We start from the raw sequence: 17,792 nt of genomic DNA on the forward strand, positions 1-17,792 counted from the left end.
ACAGCCATACAATAAGACAGTAATTCTGAAACATTTTGGTCTCAGAATGCTTTATATTTTAAAAAACTATTCAAACGCTTATGTGAAAATCTAAAGGACTTAGAATAGCTACACTTTGAGGGAGGAGAAGAAAATTGGACAACTTACACTATTTTATTTCTACATTATAAAGCTACAATAATCAAGACAGTTGAGCTGGGATCACCTAGCTAAAAACAGATGAAAAAAACAAAATCCAAAGAGACCTTCAAATGTGTCGTTAATTGACTTTGGATAAACGTACAAGACAGTTCAGTAGGAATAAACAGTCTTCAACAAATGGCACAGGAACTGAATTTCCACAAGCAAGAAAATGAACTCTGGGCAAAGGGGAGGGAGAGGTGGAGAGGGAGCATGAGGGCAGGAAAGATGGCAGAAATGAGAAGGAGTCATTACTCTAGGTACATGTATGACTGAACATAATGGGTGACAGCTATGTCATGTACAACCAGAGAAATGAAAAGTTGTGCTACAATTGTGTACAGTGAAAAAAAAAAGAAGACTCAGAAAATGAAAGCTAATGTTACTTATAATAAATACCAATAAAAAACTTTAAACACTAAAAGCAAATGTTTAAAATTAGTATTAAATACTTTTTTCTTTTTTTCCCAAAACCAAAAGAAATTTTATTGTGAATGAGATGATATTATAGGACAGTGAATATGTCCTTGTAAATAACATTACTAGTAAATAAACTGAAATGGAAAGAAGTGAAGAAATAAGTCCTAAGTGTCTACATTTAAATATGAGACAAAATGTCTTCTATCTTGATAAATAAAATGCTACTTCTATTTTTTTGTTGTTGCACATGGACACAATGCCTTTATTTTGTTTGTTTATTTTTATGTGGTGCTGAGGTTTGAACCCAGTGCCTCACACATGGTAGGCAAGTGCTCTACCACTGACCCATAACTCCAGCCCGACTTCTATCTTACTTTAGCTGATAACCCCTTGCTGATTCTCTGTTAACATTAGGTGTGAATACTTGAGTCAACTTTGAGACTCTTAATTTGCACTTTAATTAACATTGTTCTGAACAAAAGACTATGAAATGCTTTTAAAATCTCAAATGTGAAGATATTTAAAATCATATTTTTACTATTTTTCTTTGACTTAATTGCATGGTGGTAAAAGAAACTGACCTCATTAAAAGAAATTATTTGGTATTTATAGATTCTTGATTTAGTGCCTAAAACACAGTCCAACTTTTATAAATGATTCATGAGTGCTTAAGAATGATTATTCTGGGGCTCGGGATGTGGCTCAAGTGGTAGCATGCTTGCCTCACATGCATAGGGCACTGGGTTCAATCCTCAGCACCACATAAAAATAAGATAAAGATATTGTATCCACCTAAAACTAAAAAATAAACATTAAAAAAAAAGAATGATTATTCTGTAATAGGTGCAGAATTGTACATGTTCACTCCATCAAGCTTGTTATTTGTCATTAAAATTTTCTATATTAAAAAAAAAAAAGAAAAGAAAACAAACTCTGACCCATATGTCATACTATATGTAAAAATTAACTCAAGGGCTGGAGTTGTAGCTCAGTGGTAGGGCACTTGTCCAGCAAGTGTGAGGCACTGGGTTCGATTCTTAGCACCCATATAAATAAGTGAATAAAATAAAGGTTCATCAACATCTTAAAAAAGTATTTAAAAAAAAAAATTAACTTGTGGCTCAAGCAATAGGGCTCTCGCCTGGCATGCGCGGGGCGCTGGATTCGATCCTCAGCACCACATAAAAGTAAAATAAAGATGTTGTGTCCACTGAAAAATAAAAAATAAATATTAAAAAATGTTTTCTCTCTCTCTTTTAAAAAAAATTAACTGAACTATATAACAGCTAAAACTTTTATAAAGTTCTATGAAACAAGAGAAAACCTTAGTGATCTTGGGTTCAGCAAAGATTTCTCAGAAAGGACATAAAAGCACAAATAAAAGAAGGGTATAAAACTAGATTTCACCCAAATTAAGAATCTGTGCTCTGCCATAAAGACTGTTTTAAAGCCAGGCTCAGTATTAAGCCTGCCTGTAATCCCAGCTTCTCAGGAAGCTGAGACAGACAGATGATCATAAATTCAACCTGGGCAACTACTGAGACACCATCTCAAAAAAAAAAACATATTAAAAGAAGGAAAAGACAAGACACACAGACACAGACACACACACACACACACACACACACACACACACACACACACTCCTTGTTTCTTGCATGTCATACCCTGCACTATCCCAAGACTCAATTTGGCAAGAAGGCCATTAACAGATGTGGCCCCTTGACCTTGAATCCAAACCATTTAGATCCAGATAAGGATCTTGAGAAAAACGTGGATTAAATGAAGCCTTACTTCTTAGAGCTAAGAAGAATGGAATAACCTAAGTTAGTGAAAAGGTGGAAAAAATTAAACATTCACCTTGGTTGTCCTCTGTTTGAGAAGAAAATAGTTATGGATTCATGAAAAGTAATTATATACTCAACTGATGCATTTCCACCTGTGGTTTAGCTACACTTTTTATAACTGCACTCTTCAATGGCTGACAACTTCTGAATATGCTAATTATATGCATAATTCTTGAAAAGTTTTTTTCTATTTTCCTTTGGTGGTACTGGGGATTGAACCCAGGGCCTCACACATGGGAGACAAGTGTTCCACCACTGAGCTATATCCCCAGTCCTTAACAAGTATTTCTGAACATTACTGACTAAGCTATCATTTCTATACAAAAAATTTACAAAAGTATTGTGTCAATTGTTATGACAGAGAGAAGGAAGGGAGGGAGGAAAGAAGCCATTGACAGGGAGAAAATACTTACTCATCACATATATGATAAAGAATTTGTATTCAGATTATATAAAGAACTCTTGAACTCTTGAATCATTAACAACTAAACAGACTCAATGGTTAAAAAAAAAAAAAAAAAAAAAAACTTGGCTAACACAAAAGAGGTCCTGGGTTTGAGCCTCAACACCACAAACAAAACAACAAAAAGAGCTCAACAAAATAATAAAAAAGAGATTTGAGGAGACATTTCACCGAATATATGTGGTGACAAGCATATGAAAGGATACTCAGTATCAGTAATCATTAGGGAGATGCAAATCAAAACCATAAGATGAGGGCTGGGGTTGTGGCTCAGCGGTAGAGCACTTGCTTAGCACATGCACGGCCCTGGGTTCAATCCTTAGCACCACATAAAAATAAAGATATTGTGTCCAACTACAATTAAAAAATAAATATTAATTAAAAAAAAAAGACAACACCATTCCATGCCTATTTGAAAGGCTGTAAACTAAAAAAGAAGAACTGAACAACTTTTCCTAAGAATGTGGAGGCAACTTAGGTAGTACTGACTAGCATTTCGTACATAAACTAAAATTCCTGTAGTTTACTTGTCTGCACTGGGGATTGAACCTAGGGAAGCTTTACCACCAAGCTACATATCCAGTTTTTGGTGTTTTTTTTTTTTTTGAGACAGGGTCTTGCTTAATTGCCCAGGCCTTGAAATTGAGATTCTCTCATCTTAGCTTCCTGAGTAGCTAGGATTACAGGCATGCACCACCACACCCAATCATAAACTAAAGTTCTAAGTATGTAGGTCTGATAAAATATTGTATAAGATACGGATTAGATGAGTAGTAAATATAAGATATTGCATTAGAATATGCTTCCATTGATACTAAATGAAAGACTCTTTACTCACTGTGTTTTTTGACGGCTCCCAGGCAGCATCTACCTTCCCCACATCCTGCATATCCTGCAGCTGACGTAGCTGAGACAAAGTGTGATGCCTCAGAGCTTCATGCAAAGGAGTATCTCCATCCTTATCCTGAATATCTAGTTTGGCACCTGCACGAACCAAAAGCTAAAAGAGAAAAAGATATGTCAAGTTAATAACATGTTCACACCCATAAGAAACTTCTATGTGTATAAAGTTAAGTGTGAGAGCACCCTGTACCTACCTGAAGGAGTTACTATTAAGCTAATGATTTTGATGTCTTTGCTTTCTACTATTCTACAGTGTTGTGGTTCCTTACAAAGAATGATGTGCTCTGGTTACTCAAAGAGATTAAAATGAAGAAAACAGTAAGAAATGAGAATCAATATGCAGCTCAATTTATCTACTCTGAAAATGAAAACTGGGGTAAATTTAGGACTTTGTTTTCTACTTTTAATTTTAGATATTAAGTAATTTTAAGCTCTTTAGGGGAAAAAATCATACTGTTCAAAATTCTTTTGTTATTTAAACAAAGAAGTATTCTCTTTGGTCAATTTTCTTCAAATGTATCCTCATGAGGCAAGTTCAAATATCGTTGAAGATATTTTGGCAAAAGGATTTCAAAAATAAATGTGAAACAGTGTTTGCTAAAATACAACCTTTTAGATAAAATGCATAGCAGACATATTTCAATAAATGACTTAAGCAGTAGATACGTTTATTTAAGATTCTGCTTACAGTACTCTAATAATTTTCCTATCCTTTCTACAAATAACATCAATGAGATATTTAGAAAAATACCATCTGTAGAAATCAATCTCAAGCATATGTCTTACTTGTCTTGGCAAATTATGTTATTTTTTCTATATTCCAATATTTCTCAAATTTGAAAAATCATCAGAAGTACCTGTGTAATTTTTAAACTAGGGATTTTTTCCATCAGAATCCTAAAGGTTCTGATTTGTTTGTTCTGAGGTAAGGCCCAAGAATTACTTTTCTAGAGCCAGTTAGGGTGGCACACACTTATAATCCCAGCAACTCAGGGGGCTGAGGCAGGAGGATCACAGGTTCAAGACCAGCCTGAGACCCAGCCTCAAAACAAGTAAGTAAATAAAAAGAGCTGGGGGTGTACCTCAGCAGTAGAGCAACTCTGGGTTTAATCCCCAGTACTAAAAATAATAAAATTTCCTACCATCAAGTTCCCAGGTGATACTGATGCTGCTGCTTCAGCCTCCAAACTTGAAGAACCACTGCGCTACAAAAATATTTAAACCAATACTCTTCCAACTCTTTTTTTTTGAATCATCAGATTAGTAAAATAAAAAATAAATCTCAGCTGTTTTGGAATTTATAGCAGCAAATGTCCAGCTGAAGCTATTCATTTGTATTTTACTCTGTTATACACATTAAAAGGGAATATGCTTTTTAAAACTAATTTACATGTTACACTGAAATTTTCTCATTTAATATTCTGCGAATTCAGAAATTTAATAGAATGATAGACTTTGAACTTAGAATTTTGCTAGAAATTACCCAAATGACGCAAAATATTACCCTAAAATTTTGTGACAGACTATGCATTTTGGGATGTGGGGGGAACACTCTGGGGCAGTCAATGACGAACCACATCCCCAGTCCTATTTTGTATTTATTTAGAGACAGCGTCTCACTGAGTTGCTTAGCGCCTCACTTTTGCTACAGCTGGCTTTGAATTCGTGATCCTTCTGTCTCATCCTCCCAAGCCACTGGGATTACAGGTGTGTGCCACCACACCCAGCCCATTTTTGAGAAGTTTAACACTATATCATTTCAATTTTCAAGAAGTTCTAAAACTCTGGATAAAAATACAACAGTAAGGGGCTGGGATTGTGGCTCAGTGGTAGAGCAGGTTGCCTAGCATGTAGGAGGCACTGGGTTTGATCCTCAGCATTACATACAAAAATAAATAAAATAAAGTTATTTATTTTTAAAAAATCTGTAAGCCAATATTTATGTCAATAAATACTTTACCCTAACAATTTGGGTGTGTTGTCGTTCAACAGCAAGGTGTAGGGCAGTTTGTTGGTTCACATTCTGGATATCTAGGTTTGCATTACCCTGAAGAACAACAAAAAATTTTAGGCGGTTATATTTTGACAACAGTGAAGAACAGTTAATTAATTATTCATAAGAAATAAACAACACTGGATACTGTTGACCATCTTCTCCTTCAAAGCTAAAATGATATTATTCTTATAGGATAACAGGTCCTGCTACTATAGGGAAAATGGATGGGGCAGTAAATTTCTAAAGTAGAAGAACAAGTTTAAAACTTTCTTTTTTCTATTATAGTGATTCCATCCAAGAACAAAGGGCAAAGCATAGTAGAGGTCAAACAAAACTCTTTCAATCTCCATTATACAGCGACAGAAACAATCAACTGCTCTGAACTGTAAAGACTTCTGAAGCTACTGAGTTTTGATAGTGGCTTTAAATTTACTATAATGACCTGATAAGTTCAATTGTTCTTGTTACATAATTGAGCTCTTCCACATTCTATGAAAAGAAACTTTGCTTGAGATGAGAAAAAGATGATATTTAATTAGTACATTAAAAAAAAAAAAAGGCACTAAACAGAGAGCAGGAAGTCCTATCCAGTATCCTACAGGACTTTTATGAGAACAGGTATTGATTAATGAGAACAAAGGACTATATAAAGAACAGCTGAAGCCTAAGCATAGGGAAAAGGACCTGAGGAGCAAAGCAACTGAACTTGTGAGTCAGGGGGCCTTGGTTCAAGCTCTGTCATTTATGTGAACTTCAGCAAGCATTACACCATTTCATACCTATTTCTCAGTTCTAAGGTGGCAACCACAACTTACTTCATGGCGTTTATGTAAAGATTAAGAAAGTTAACATGTAAAACTGCCTAAACACAATATCTAGTATAATAAAAAAAATTAAGTAAAATTAAGAAAAGAGATAGAGGTTTGGGATATAAGTCAGTGGTAGAACACTTGCTTAGCAAATGCAAAGTCCTAGGTTTGATTCTTGACACCACATAAATAAAAAGAGTAAAATATTCAGAAGATATTGTTTTGTTTCAGTCTTAAAACTATTCATGCCCTCTGATGACAACTTTAATAGCCACCTATGCCTTTGCTTGCAGTATCAAGTAGAGTTGATACTCCAGTAATACTGCATCATATTTTGAAAGATGGGAGTTCCTTCTTTGTTCTTATTATAATATTTGTTTCTTGGAGTATGGTCCTGAGGTACTTGATCTTATCATGTCTGTTCTCATACAAATGTGAACAACGGGGGATTTTCTTTTGAAGTTTCCTGAGCTTCTCTATCATTTAGGTTTTGCTATTCTGGTAGGATGGAGCTATTCTGAATAAAGCTGCTCTGCACATTAATACAAGTATTTGTGTGGAAATGTCTCTTCTTGGGTACAACCCTAGTAGGGAGGATGCCAGGCCATATAGTGAATACACGTTATCTTTGTAAGAATTCACCAAGTTGTTTTTCAAAGTGGCTGCTTTAAAAAACACCAGCGAACCGATGTGATTCTGCAATCTGTATACGGGGTAAAAATGGGAGTTTATAACCCACTTGAATCAAAGTGTGAAATATGATATGTCAAGAACTATGTAATGTTTTGAACAACCAACAATAAAAAATTTAGAAATTTTAAAAAAATTTAAAAAAAACAAAAAAACACCAGCGATATATATGAATTCTAATTATTCCACATTCTAATCAACACTTGGTTTAGCTGAACTTTCTAATTTTACCCATTCTAGTGGTTGTAATTTCTGTCTCCCTAATGACCAATCATACTTTCATATGTTTGTGTGCTAACTGAAATCTCCTTTGGTAAAATAAGTGTTTATATCTTTTGCCTGTTTTACACAGATATTCATCCTTTTATACTTAAATTGTAAAAGTTCTTTATATAACCAGGATACTGGTCCTTCATCAGAAATATACTTTGTAAATAGTTTTCCCTAGTGTAGCTTTCCTGATATTATCTTAATGAGAGAAAGTTTAATTTTTTTATGAGGTCCAATTCATTCTTTTTTTTTTTTTTTTGCCTTTAGGATTATGTCTTCCTGACTCCTTAACTGTGTACCTCCAAATCAGAAGATATTGTCCTATGTTCTCCTATAAAGTTTTATGCTTTAAACTTTTATAGTCAGGTGTATGACCCATTTAATTTTTGTATAAGGCATAAGGTAAAAAAAATCAAAGATTTTTTTTTGGGGGGGGTGGTTTTTGTTTCTGTTGGTCTAGCAATACCTATTTTCCCCTAATATCACTTTTGAGAATCTATTTTTTCCACTACTTTGGCACTTCAATCAAAAATTAACTGACCATATATGTGATTTTACTTATGTAATCTCTGTTCTTTTGATCTACATAACTATCTATATAGAAAATACTAAGGAATCTATAAAGAATAATCTACTAAAACTAATAAATAAATTTAACTGAAGTCACACAATATGTAAGTAAAATGTAAAAGGCAATTATATTTTTATATACTCTGTTATGCTTTAGATATTAGATGTCTTCCAAAAACTCATGAGTGACATTACGCAAGAAGGTTTAGAGGTAAAATGACTGGTTATGAGAGCCTTAACTCAATAAGTGATTTAATCCCCTGATAGGGATTAATTGAGTGGTAACTGAAGACAGATAGGGTGTGGCTGGAGGTGGTAGGTCACTGAGGGCATGACTTTAGGGTATATATTTTGTCCCTGGTGAGTGGAGTCTCTTTATTTCTACTTCCTGGTGTGATGTTCCCAGGTGCTTTCCTCGGCCACACACTTCTGCCATGATGTTCTGCCTCATCTAAGGTCCTGAGGAATGGAGTCAGTCATCAATGGACTGAGACCTCTGAAACCATCAGCCCCAAATTGAACTTTTCCTCCTCTTTGTCCTTGTCAGGTCTTTTGGTCATAGCAGCAAAAAAGCTAACTAAAACACTAGCAATATACAATTAAAAACTGAAATGTAAAACCAATTCAAGGGCTGGGGTTGTGGCTCAGCAGCAGAGCGCTTGCCTTGCCTGTGCAAGGCCCTGGGTTTGATCCTCAGCACCACATAAAAATAAATAAATATAATAAAGATACTGTATCCAACTACATACATTTAAAAATATATACTTAAAAAATTACATATATTTAAAAAATAAATATTAAAAAAACAATTCAATAAACAGAGGTATGAAAAATTGTTCCATATGTGTAATAAGAATTGTGATACATCCCGCTGTCATATATTTAAAAAATAAAACCAATTAAAAAATAGATAAAATTTAAAAATAAAAAATAAAAACAAAACCAGCAAATAAAAAAAAATTCAATTTACAACAACATTCAAAAAAAAAAAAAGCGATCTAAAAACAAATCTAATTGTGCAAGAACAAACTCCCAACAGATTTTGGAAAGTGGGGGTGTGTACTGGGGATTGAACTCAGGGGCACTTGACCATTAAGCCACATCCCCAACCCTACTTTGTTTTTTTTTTTATTTACAGACAGAATCTCACTGAGTTGCTTGGTGCCTTGATTTTTGCTGAGGCTAGCTTTTGAACATGACCCTCCTGCCTCAGCCTCCTGAGCTGCTGGGACCAACAGATATTTTTAATAGAGACTAATAAGCTGTGTATAGCCTTACTGCCCTAAATATGCCCAATCTTGTCTTATCTCAGAAGCTAATCAGGCCTGGGATTTGTTAATATTTTGATGGGAAACTAATAAGTTGATTCTAAAATTTGTATGAAAATGCAAAAGACAGATGTTTTCAAGAAATTCTAAGAAAGAAGAAAAAAGTTGGCAGGATTTAGTCTACTTGACTTCAAAACTTAGTATAAAGTAACAATAACCAAGGGAGTGTGATACTGGCATAAGGACAGTCATTTAGACCTCAATAAAAAGGAATTGTCATAATTAACAAAGATAACAGTAATTTTAATAGTAAAGGCTTAAAATGGCAGGGGGTAAAAGTAATAACTTTTGAACTATTTAAATTTCTGTAGTTTGGGGATGTTTATTTTATAATCTGATACTTAATTACACATAACATACTATTTATGAAGTTGTACTATTTCATTTAAGTAGACAGTAAGTTCCTTGAGTTCCGGAACCATAGATAATGCTTTGGTAACTTTAGTGTGTCTATATGGCATGTATTCTTCGGGCACTTAAAAACTGTGCTAAATATACTGAAACATTTATAATAAATCAGTTCCCCCCAAAATTCAATCTCATAAAAATGTAGAATTATCTTATTTCAGAGATAAATGAATGACTAAGATGAGTTTATGCTACTATCCAACCACAAATTCTAGAGGTTCACAAGCAGTTGTGAACTGAATTCCTTGATCTTGGCTACAGGATGCAGCCTGATAGCAACTGGCCACACTACTTAAGAATCAACATGGATGGTTCTTGGTGTTATGGTTGGCTGACACTTCACCAACAGAGCAGCAATTCTGGTAAATCCTTGTTAACAGACCAATCCAGAAGGCTGTGTAGATGGAATGGTGGAAACTAATGGATCTACCTTCACACATACACACACATCCCCATCCCTACATTTAAGAACTGGTATCAGGAGAAGACAGAACATGAATTATAGCTGAATTTCATGGGGTTTGACTGTAACCTACTAATAAGAATTTAATGAAGTAATTCATCAATGAACACGAATGTTCGAAAATTGTAAAAAATATTATTGAACTGCTTTCCCTACCTGATGTACCAACAGCTCAGCCACTTCTACGTGATTATTAAGGGCAGCCAGGTGCAAGGCAGTATAACCATCATCTTTCTTCTCATCCACAATCCATGGTCTTGGTAATTTTGAGAGTAAAACACGCATTGCACTGAAAGTCAAATGCACATTTTTATATTTACATAATTTGATATTTTTACTTTCTTTACAAAAAAGCTTTTGAAATCAAATAGATCCTTTTTAAAGAAAATTTTATCCTTAGAAATAAATATAAATCCAAGTATTCTAATTCTCCAATGTACAGCTTTTTGTTATTCTGAGAGGCAAATAATCTATCACCATTTGAGGAACACAATTAAAATAGAATGGAAGTGCTACAAATTGGAAGCCAATTTCAATACCATCTACTAATGAAAGAGTTAATAAAGAAAGGGGAGGCCAGACATAGTGGTGCATGTCTATAATGCCACCTACTCGGGTGGGGGTGCCAAGGCAGAAGGATGTTACATACAAACAGGATGAAGATGCAGAACAATCATGTATACACAGACCAATCCACAAGGCTGTGTAGATGGAATGGTGAGAATTAAGGGATCTACCGTCACACATACACACACATCCCCACCCCTACATTTAAAAACTAGTTATCAGGAAAAGACTTAGAGAAGAAACTATAAGCCTCTAAAATAATGAGATGAGAATCTCAAATGGTTCAAGATATGTTTCTTTAATGGCAGTAGTCTATAAATCCCATGTAGGAAATTCAAAAAGTCTTGAGTATAGGCTTTGATGGATCCAAGAACCTCTAAAGTTGAACTCAAAACAGGTTCAACTCAAAGAGCTTTATCAGATTTTTAAGCAAGTTTGTGACCCAAAGTATATTGAGTATAATAGTTTAAAGACCCCCTTCTGCGGCTATTACTAAGTTATAAGCCACTGTTAGACTTTTGGAAAGCTAGGTACTCTCTTCCAGAGAAACACACATCAAAATTTTTACCTACAATTTTGAGTGAGTCAAGAAACCCTTAAATTCCTTTACTCTGACTCAGATTCTGAATGGGGAAAAATTAGTGATAGCACATTATACTACTGAATGTCTGAATAATCATGATGCTAATTCCACACATTATCTATTACCCTACATATCTGACCATTCAAGAAACAGAACATATAGGAGTTTAAATCAGGTGAAGAAAAGTTTTTTTAAAAAACACAATGTGAAGCCGGGCGTGGTGGCACACCCCTTAATTCCAGTGGATTGGGAGGCTGAGGCAGGAGAGTCCTGAATTCAAAGCCAGCCTCAGCAAAAGCAAGGTGCTAAGCTACTCAGGGAGACCCTATCTCTAAATAAAATACAAATAGAGCTGGGGATGTGGCTCAGTGGTCAAGTGTCCCTGAATTCAATCCCTGGTATGGTACCTACCAACCCAAAACACAATGTGATCATTAAAAAATAATGTAAATGCTTGCTATTGATTTAAACAAAAACTGTGATATAACTATGTTGAAAGGAAAGGTAGTAATGGAGGATGTTAATAGTTTTAAATCTTTTCCACAACAAGAAATCACTAGATAATGTCTGTATTTGATAAATTAAGAAACTGCAGGATGAGCTGCAAGTTATTGGTGAGGACAGGCATAAGAGGGATGAAACAGAATACAGTTCTTTTTCATTATAAGCCTTTTAGTACTATGATTTAACCATGCACATATTTTAGTTAAATGAAAAACTTTTGGGGGCAACATTTGTTGGTTCCCCTCTCATCCTGCAGGAGTTCTGTCTCCTTTCTTTTTACTTGAATAAATCCTACTTTTTTATGGGAAGAAAGGAAAGAAGGGAGGGAAGGAGGGAGGGAGGGAAGGGAGGAGGGAGGGAGGGAAGGAGGGGAGGGAAGGAAGATAGAGGGGAGAGGTAGAGAGGGAGGCAAGAGACAGAGAAACGGAGGGAAGGAGAAAAGGAAATATTTGGTAATCAAAATACTAAGATAAAATTTGGCCCTACTATATTAAAATATTTTAAATTTGTATATTCCTTTAAGCCAAATGCACAAATGTTATGTAAGAAGTTATAAATGATAAAAGTATGTGGTTCCTGCCAACTTCATCAAGTTTTTTTTCTTTGAATCACATAACCTGAATAGGTATTCCGGAGAAGATGGTTTATGAAATCACATTTCCCATTGTCTTCCACTTTAGTTTTAGAGTGTATATCCTCGTATTGCACTACCAATGCCTCAAAGGAAGGAAAGGGGAAGAATTTCTCCTCTGGACACAAGCTGTCTGCTGCGACTTGTTCTTCTGGTCTTGCATTTCATAGTAAAGTTGCATCCCTCAGAAAGAAGAGCAAATGGCTTAGAAAATTACCAAGGCAGTCAGCCAGTTATAAAGATGTTCTCCCAGAAACCGACTGCCTCTCTACTTTCTTCTTAGTGTGTATCTTGAATGGTCAGAACAATGGGAAAACGGTAATTGCAGGTTATGACTGGAAGTGATGAAAATTAACCTACTCCCTTCTAGATCACATTCTATAAAATAAATAAAATCTTAATATTAAAACTCAAAGTTCCTATTTTCAGAGGGCAAATTTTCATTTCATAATATACTGTACTAACTAATCTCACTCAGATGTTGAATTATGTTAAAAAAGTAACCATAATTAAAATATAGTCAACCCTCCATATCCATGGGTTCCACATCTGAGAGTTTATCCAACCTCCAGATCAAAAGTACGGGGGGAAAATACACTGGATCTATCCTGAACATATACAACATTTTGGGTCATTATTCACTAAGGAATACTGTATAGCAACTAATAATCTAGAGATGATTAAAGTATACAGTAACTTAGGTTGTATGCGAATACTATGCCCTTTTATATAAGGAACTTGAGCATTCACAGATTTTGGTACCCAACGAAGTCCACAGAGGATGACTGTACCATCTTTGTGGTGGCACATACCCACAATTCCAGCAACTCAGGATGCGAGGCAGAAAGATCACAAATTCAAGACCATCCTCAGCAACTTAATGAAACCCTGTCTCAAAAAATTAAAAAGAACTAGGGATGTAGCTTAGTAGTAAAGTGCCCCTGGGTTCAACACTCCAGTACCACAAAAGAAAAAAAAAAGTGTTATACTGGCAAATGGGAAGCATAAATCAGACAACAGTTGAGTAAATAAAACATGCAGATAACAACTAGAGAAAAGATACTTGTAGGAAAGATCCAGAAGTCTAATTTGGCTAAAAATCAAGTCACCAAGGGCTCAGATTGTAGCTCAGTGGTAGAGTGCACAGGGTTCAATCCCCAGCACCACATAAAAATAAAAAATAAATAAATAAATAAAGGTATTGTGTCCATCTACAACTAAAAATATTTTTAAAAAATCAGGTCACCAAAATGGAACTACAATTGAACAGATGAAAAATACATCTTTCTCTGGAAAACAATAATTGGTTAAGAAAGAAAATAGTTTGTGCAAAGCCTTGAGAAAGAATGAGAAAAGTGTATCCCCAGAATTATTCAGAGAATGTCTCCTGACAAGCCCTATTTACCCTGTAGCAGAAAGTTTACCAGCATATGTAAAATTACCAAAGTTTAATGGTACTATATTAAAATCATATAACTATCTTGCTCACCAATCAATTATCAATTTTAATTTAGCTTCTCATAGATGTTTGTCCTACCAGCAAGGGTGGCGGGGGGCGGGGGACCTAATAATCAGGTATTGAGTAGTAATCCACTTGGCAATAACATTTCTTTTGTGACTTACACATTCACCTCTTACAAGTTTAATTACTGTCAGTCAGTCATCTGAATTCCAATTCTGGACCTATAGAGCTGATGCCAAAAACTTGGCCCTATTGAAGCCCTAACTGTGTGTGTGTGTGTGTGTGTGTGTGTGTGTATGTATATGTATATATATATACAGCTTTATATATGCATATATATTATATATAGTCTCACCCATACATTTCTAGCTTATATTTCTAACTGCAAATTTCACAATTCATATCTAATACCAAAAACTTCTACAGAAATCTCTATAAAATACCATAAGTTTGGGGAGGGAGGGAAGGAGGGTTGGTCAAATTATATTGCTATATATTGTGTGCACATACAAATATGTTAACTACAAATCTCATCATGATGTACAACTATAATGCACCAATAAAAATGTGGGAAAAGGGGCTGGGGTTGTGGCTCAGTGATAGAGCGCTCACTCACATATGTGGGACCCGGGGTTCGATCCTCAGCACCACATAAAAATAAATAAGTGAAATTATAAAATGTAGGAAAAATAGCAAAAAAAAAAAAATACTGTAAGATTGTTTTAAGAATTAAATAAGTTAATGAAGGTGACAATGTTTCAGTTGCAGGGTCTGCAACTGTATAATCTATAATCTATAGTATAATCTATATAATATAAACTATATATCTGTATATAATATATAATACATAACTGTATAATAGTATTACAATTCTATGTTTATAGACGTACAACCTGTACAACATAAACTCCTTTTATTCCCCCTCTTCCTTCCAATGTTCCCTCTATATTTTTGATATTGATTTACACCCTCCCCACTTTTTTTAAGCCATTTAATCAGCCACCCTAGTCACAAATTTGGCAATCATCCTAGACACTTTTCTCCCTTCTTACTTCCACAATTTGCCCTGATGATTTTCCAGTTTAAACTAAAAGTATTCTTCCCCAAGGCCACTGACATTTTTTATTTATCAATTTTTTGGTACTTAGGGATTGAACTGGGGTATTTTAATACTGAGGTACTTTCTCACCCACACAAGCCCCCCCACTTTTTTTTCCTTTTCATTTTAAGACAAGTTCTCACTCAGTTGCCCCAATAGGCCTCAAATTTGCAATCCTCCTGCCTCAGCCTTCCAACTAGCTGGGGTTACAGATCCCTGTATGTTGCCAACATTCTTTAGATAGGCCATCTTATTCTTCCTCTGGACAAGGATAGTAAATCCTTGTTAACGGAAGCTCATTTCATCAGACCAATCCAGAAGGCTGTGTAGATGGAATGGTGAAAACTAACCTTCACACATACACACACATCCCCATCCCTACATTTAAAAATTGGTATCAGAAGAAGATAGAACATGAATTATATCTGAATTTTCATGGGGTTTTACTGTAATATAGGCCATCCTTGTCCTTCCTCTGGACACTTATCCTCTATACCATCCCCATACAAATGTTACCATTTCTCAATTTTTGCAAAAAAAAAAAAAAAAAAAAGGCTGCTTAAAAAATAAATCTTTTTAAAATATGACACTGATAAAAATTTATTCTAAAATATGCTTTCCTGCTTTAATATATTTTTGTGTGTGTGGTAGTGGGGATTAAACCCAGGGGCACTCTACCACTAAGTTATACTCCTGGTCTTTTATTTTTATCTTACTTTGAGACATGGTCTTGTTAAGGTGCCCAGGCTGTCCTTGAACTTTCGATCCTCCTGCCTCAGCCTAATGAGTAGCTGGAGTTTCAGGCATGCACCACCCTGCCCAGTTTAAAAAAAATAATAATTTTTATATATATATATATATATATATATATATATATATATAGAGAGAGAGAGAGAGAGAGAGAGAGAGAGAGATACACACACATATATATTTATATAAATTTTTATTTATTTACTTATTTTAATGTGGAATGTTTGTTTTTGAAAACAATTATAGTAAAATCAATTTTTGTTTTACTGGTATAAGTTGTGGAGAAATGTTGCAGACAGTCCCCAAGCAAAACTAATGCAATGGTACTATAAATAGTCAAGAGTAGATGGATTCCAGGATATATAAGGAACTCAAAAATCCTAACACCAACAAGGAAAAAAAAAAAAAACCCAATCAATAAATGGGATGAGGAACTGAACAGACACTTCACAGAATAAGAAATACAATCAGTCAACAAATACATAAAAAAACGTTCAACATCTCTAGCAATTAGAGAAATACAAATTAAAATTACATTGAGATTTCATCTCACTCCAGTCAGAATGGTAATTATCAAGAATACAAGCAACAATAAATGTTGGAAAGGTTGAGGGGAAAAAACCTACACTCATACACTGCTGGTGGGACTGCAAATTTGTTCTACTATGGAAAGCAGTATGGAGATTCCTCAGAAAACTTGGAATGGAACCACTATTTGGCCCAGTTATCCCATTCCTTGGTTTATACCCAAAGGACTTAAAATCAGCATACTACAGTAACGCAACCATCGATGTTTATAGCAGCTCAATTCACAACAGTTAAGTTATGGAACCAACCCAGGTGCCCTTCAACAGATGAATGGATAAAGAAATGTGGTAATATATACATAAGGGAATATTACTCAGTCATAAGGAAGAATGAAATTATGGCATTTTCTGGTAAGTGGACAGAACTAAAGAATATCATGCTAAGCAAAATAAGCCCATCCTAAAGAACCAAAAGCCAAAGTTTTCTCTGATATGTGGATGCTAATTCACAATAAGGAGGGTGAAGATAGGGAAGAATAGAGGTACTTTGGATTAAAAGGGAATAAAGGTAGGAGAGGGGGTATAGGGATAGGAAAGATAGTACAATGAATCAAACATTATTACCCTATGTGTATATATGATTACATGACCAGTGTGATTATATATCATGTACCACTACAAGAATGACAAGTTATACTATATTTATGTATATCAAAATGCATTCTACTGTCATGTATAATTATAAGAAATAAAAAAAGAGTAGATGGGTTAATTTCTGTTGTTATTCATTCATTCAGTCTTTCATTAGTTCATTTTTGTGGTGCTACAAATCAAACCCAGGACCTCACTAATGCTAGGCTAGTACTCTACCACTAAACCATACCTCTAGCCCTCTGTGCTTTAAATAAACTTTTTCAGAACAAATTTTAGATTTATAGGAAATTCACTGTATTTAATTTTTTCTCTGCACTAGACTACAACATATTACAACTGTATCTCCTCAGGCTCCCTTTAGCTCTGACAGTTATTCAGACTTTCCTCGTTTTTGATGACTCTGAGAAGTGTGAGGAGTAATAACTGGGTCTTTTCCTTAGAATGTTCCTCAGCTGGAATTTGATAGCTTTTTTATTACACTGGGAGTCTGGGTTCTTGGGAGAAAAGTCACATAAAGTGCCTGTTTATCATATTATAACAAGGTACATACTACCCACATGATTTATCACTCTTGATGCTGACCTTGATCACATGGCTTAAGCACTGTTTGTCAGGTTTCTTAACTATAAAGCTACTTTCGTCCCTATTCCTATACCATGCTCTTGATA

At 34.8% G+C, this 17,792-nt stretch overlaps 1 protein-coding gene across 2 annotated transcripts in view; it reads right to left on the reverse strand.

Moving 5' to 3' along the window:
* Mib1 (MIB E3 ubiquitin protein ligase 1) overlaps nt 1-17,792 on the reverse strand; it is a 130,537-nt gene that overhangs the window by 19,049 nt on the left and 93,696 nt on the right. For both annotated transcript variants that reach the window (XM_076836650.1, XM_076836649.1), the window contains exons 13-15: nt 10,504-10,636; nt 5,774-5,860; nt 3,749-3,910 (exon numbers count right to left, since the gene is read on the reverse strand). In XM_076836650.1, the coding sequence (XP_076692765.1) occupies nt 3,749-3,910; nt 5,774-5,860; nt 10,504-10,636 (382 nt within the window). The remainder of the gene's footprint in view (nt 1-3,748; nt 3,911-5,773; nt 5,861-10,503; nt 10,637-17,792) is intronic.

This window comes from Callospermophilus lateralis, chromosome 17 (assembly GCF_048772815.1).
Source record: "Callospermophilus lateralis isolate mCalLat2 chromosome 17, mCalLat2.hap1, whole genome shotgun sequence".
Lineage (NCBI taxonomy): Eukaryota > Metazoa > Chordata > Mammalia > Rodentia > Sciuridae > Callospermophilus > Callospermophilus lateralis.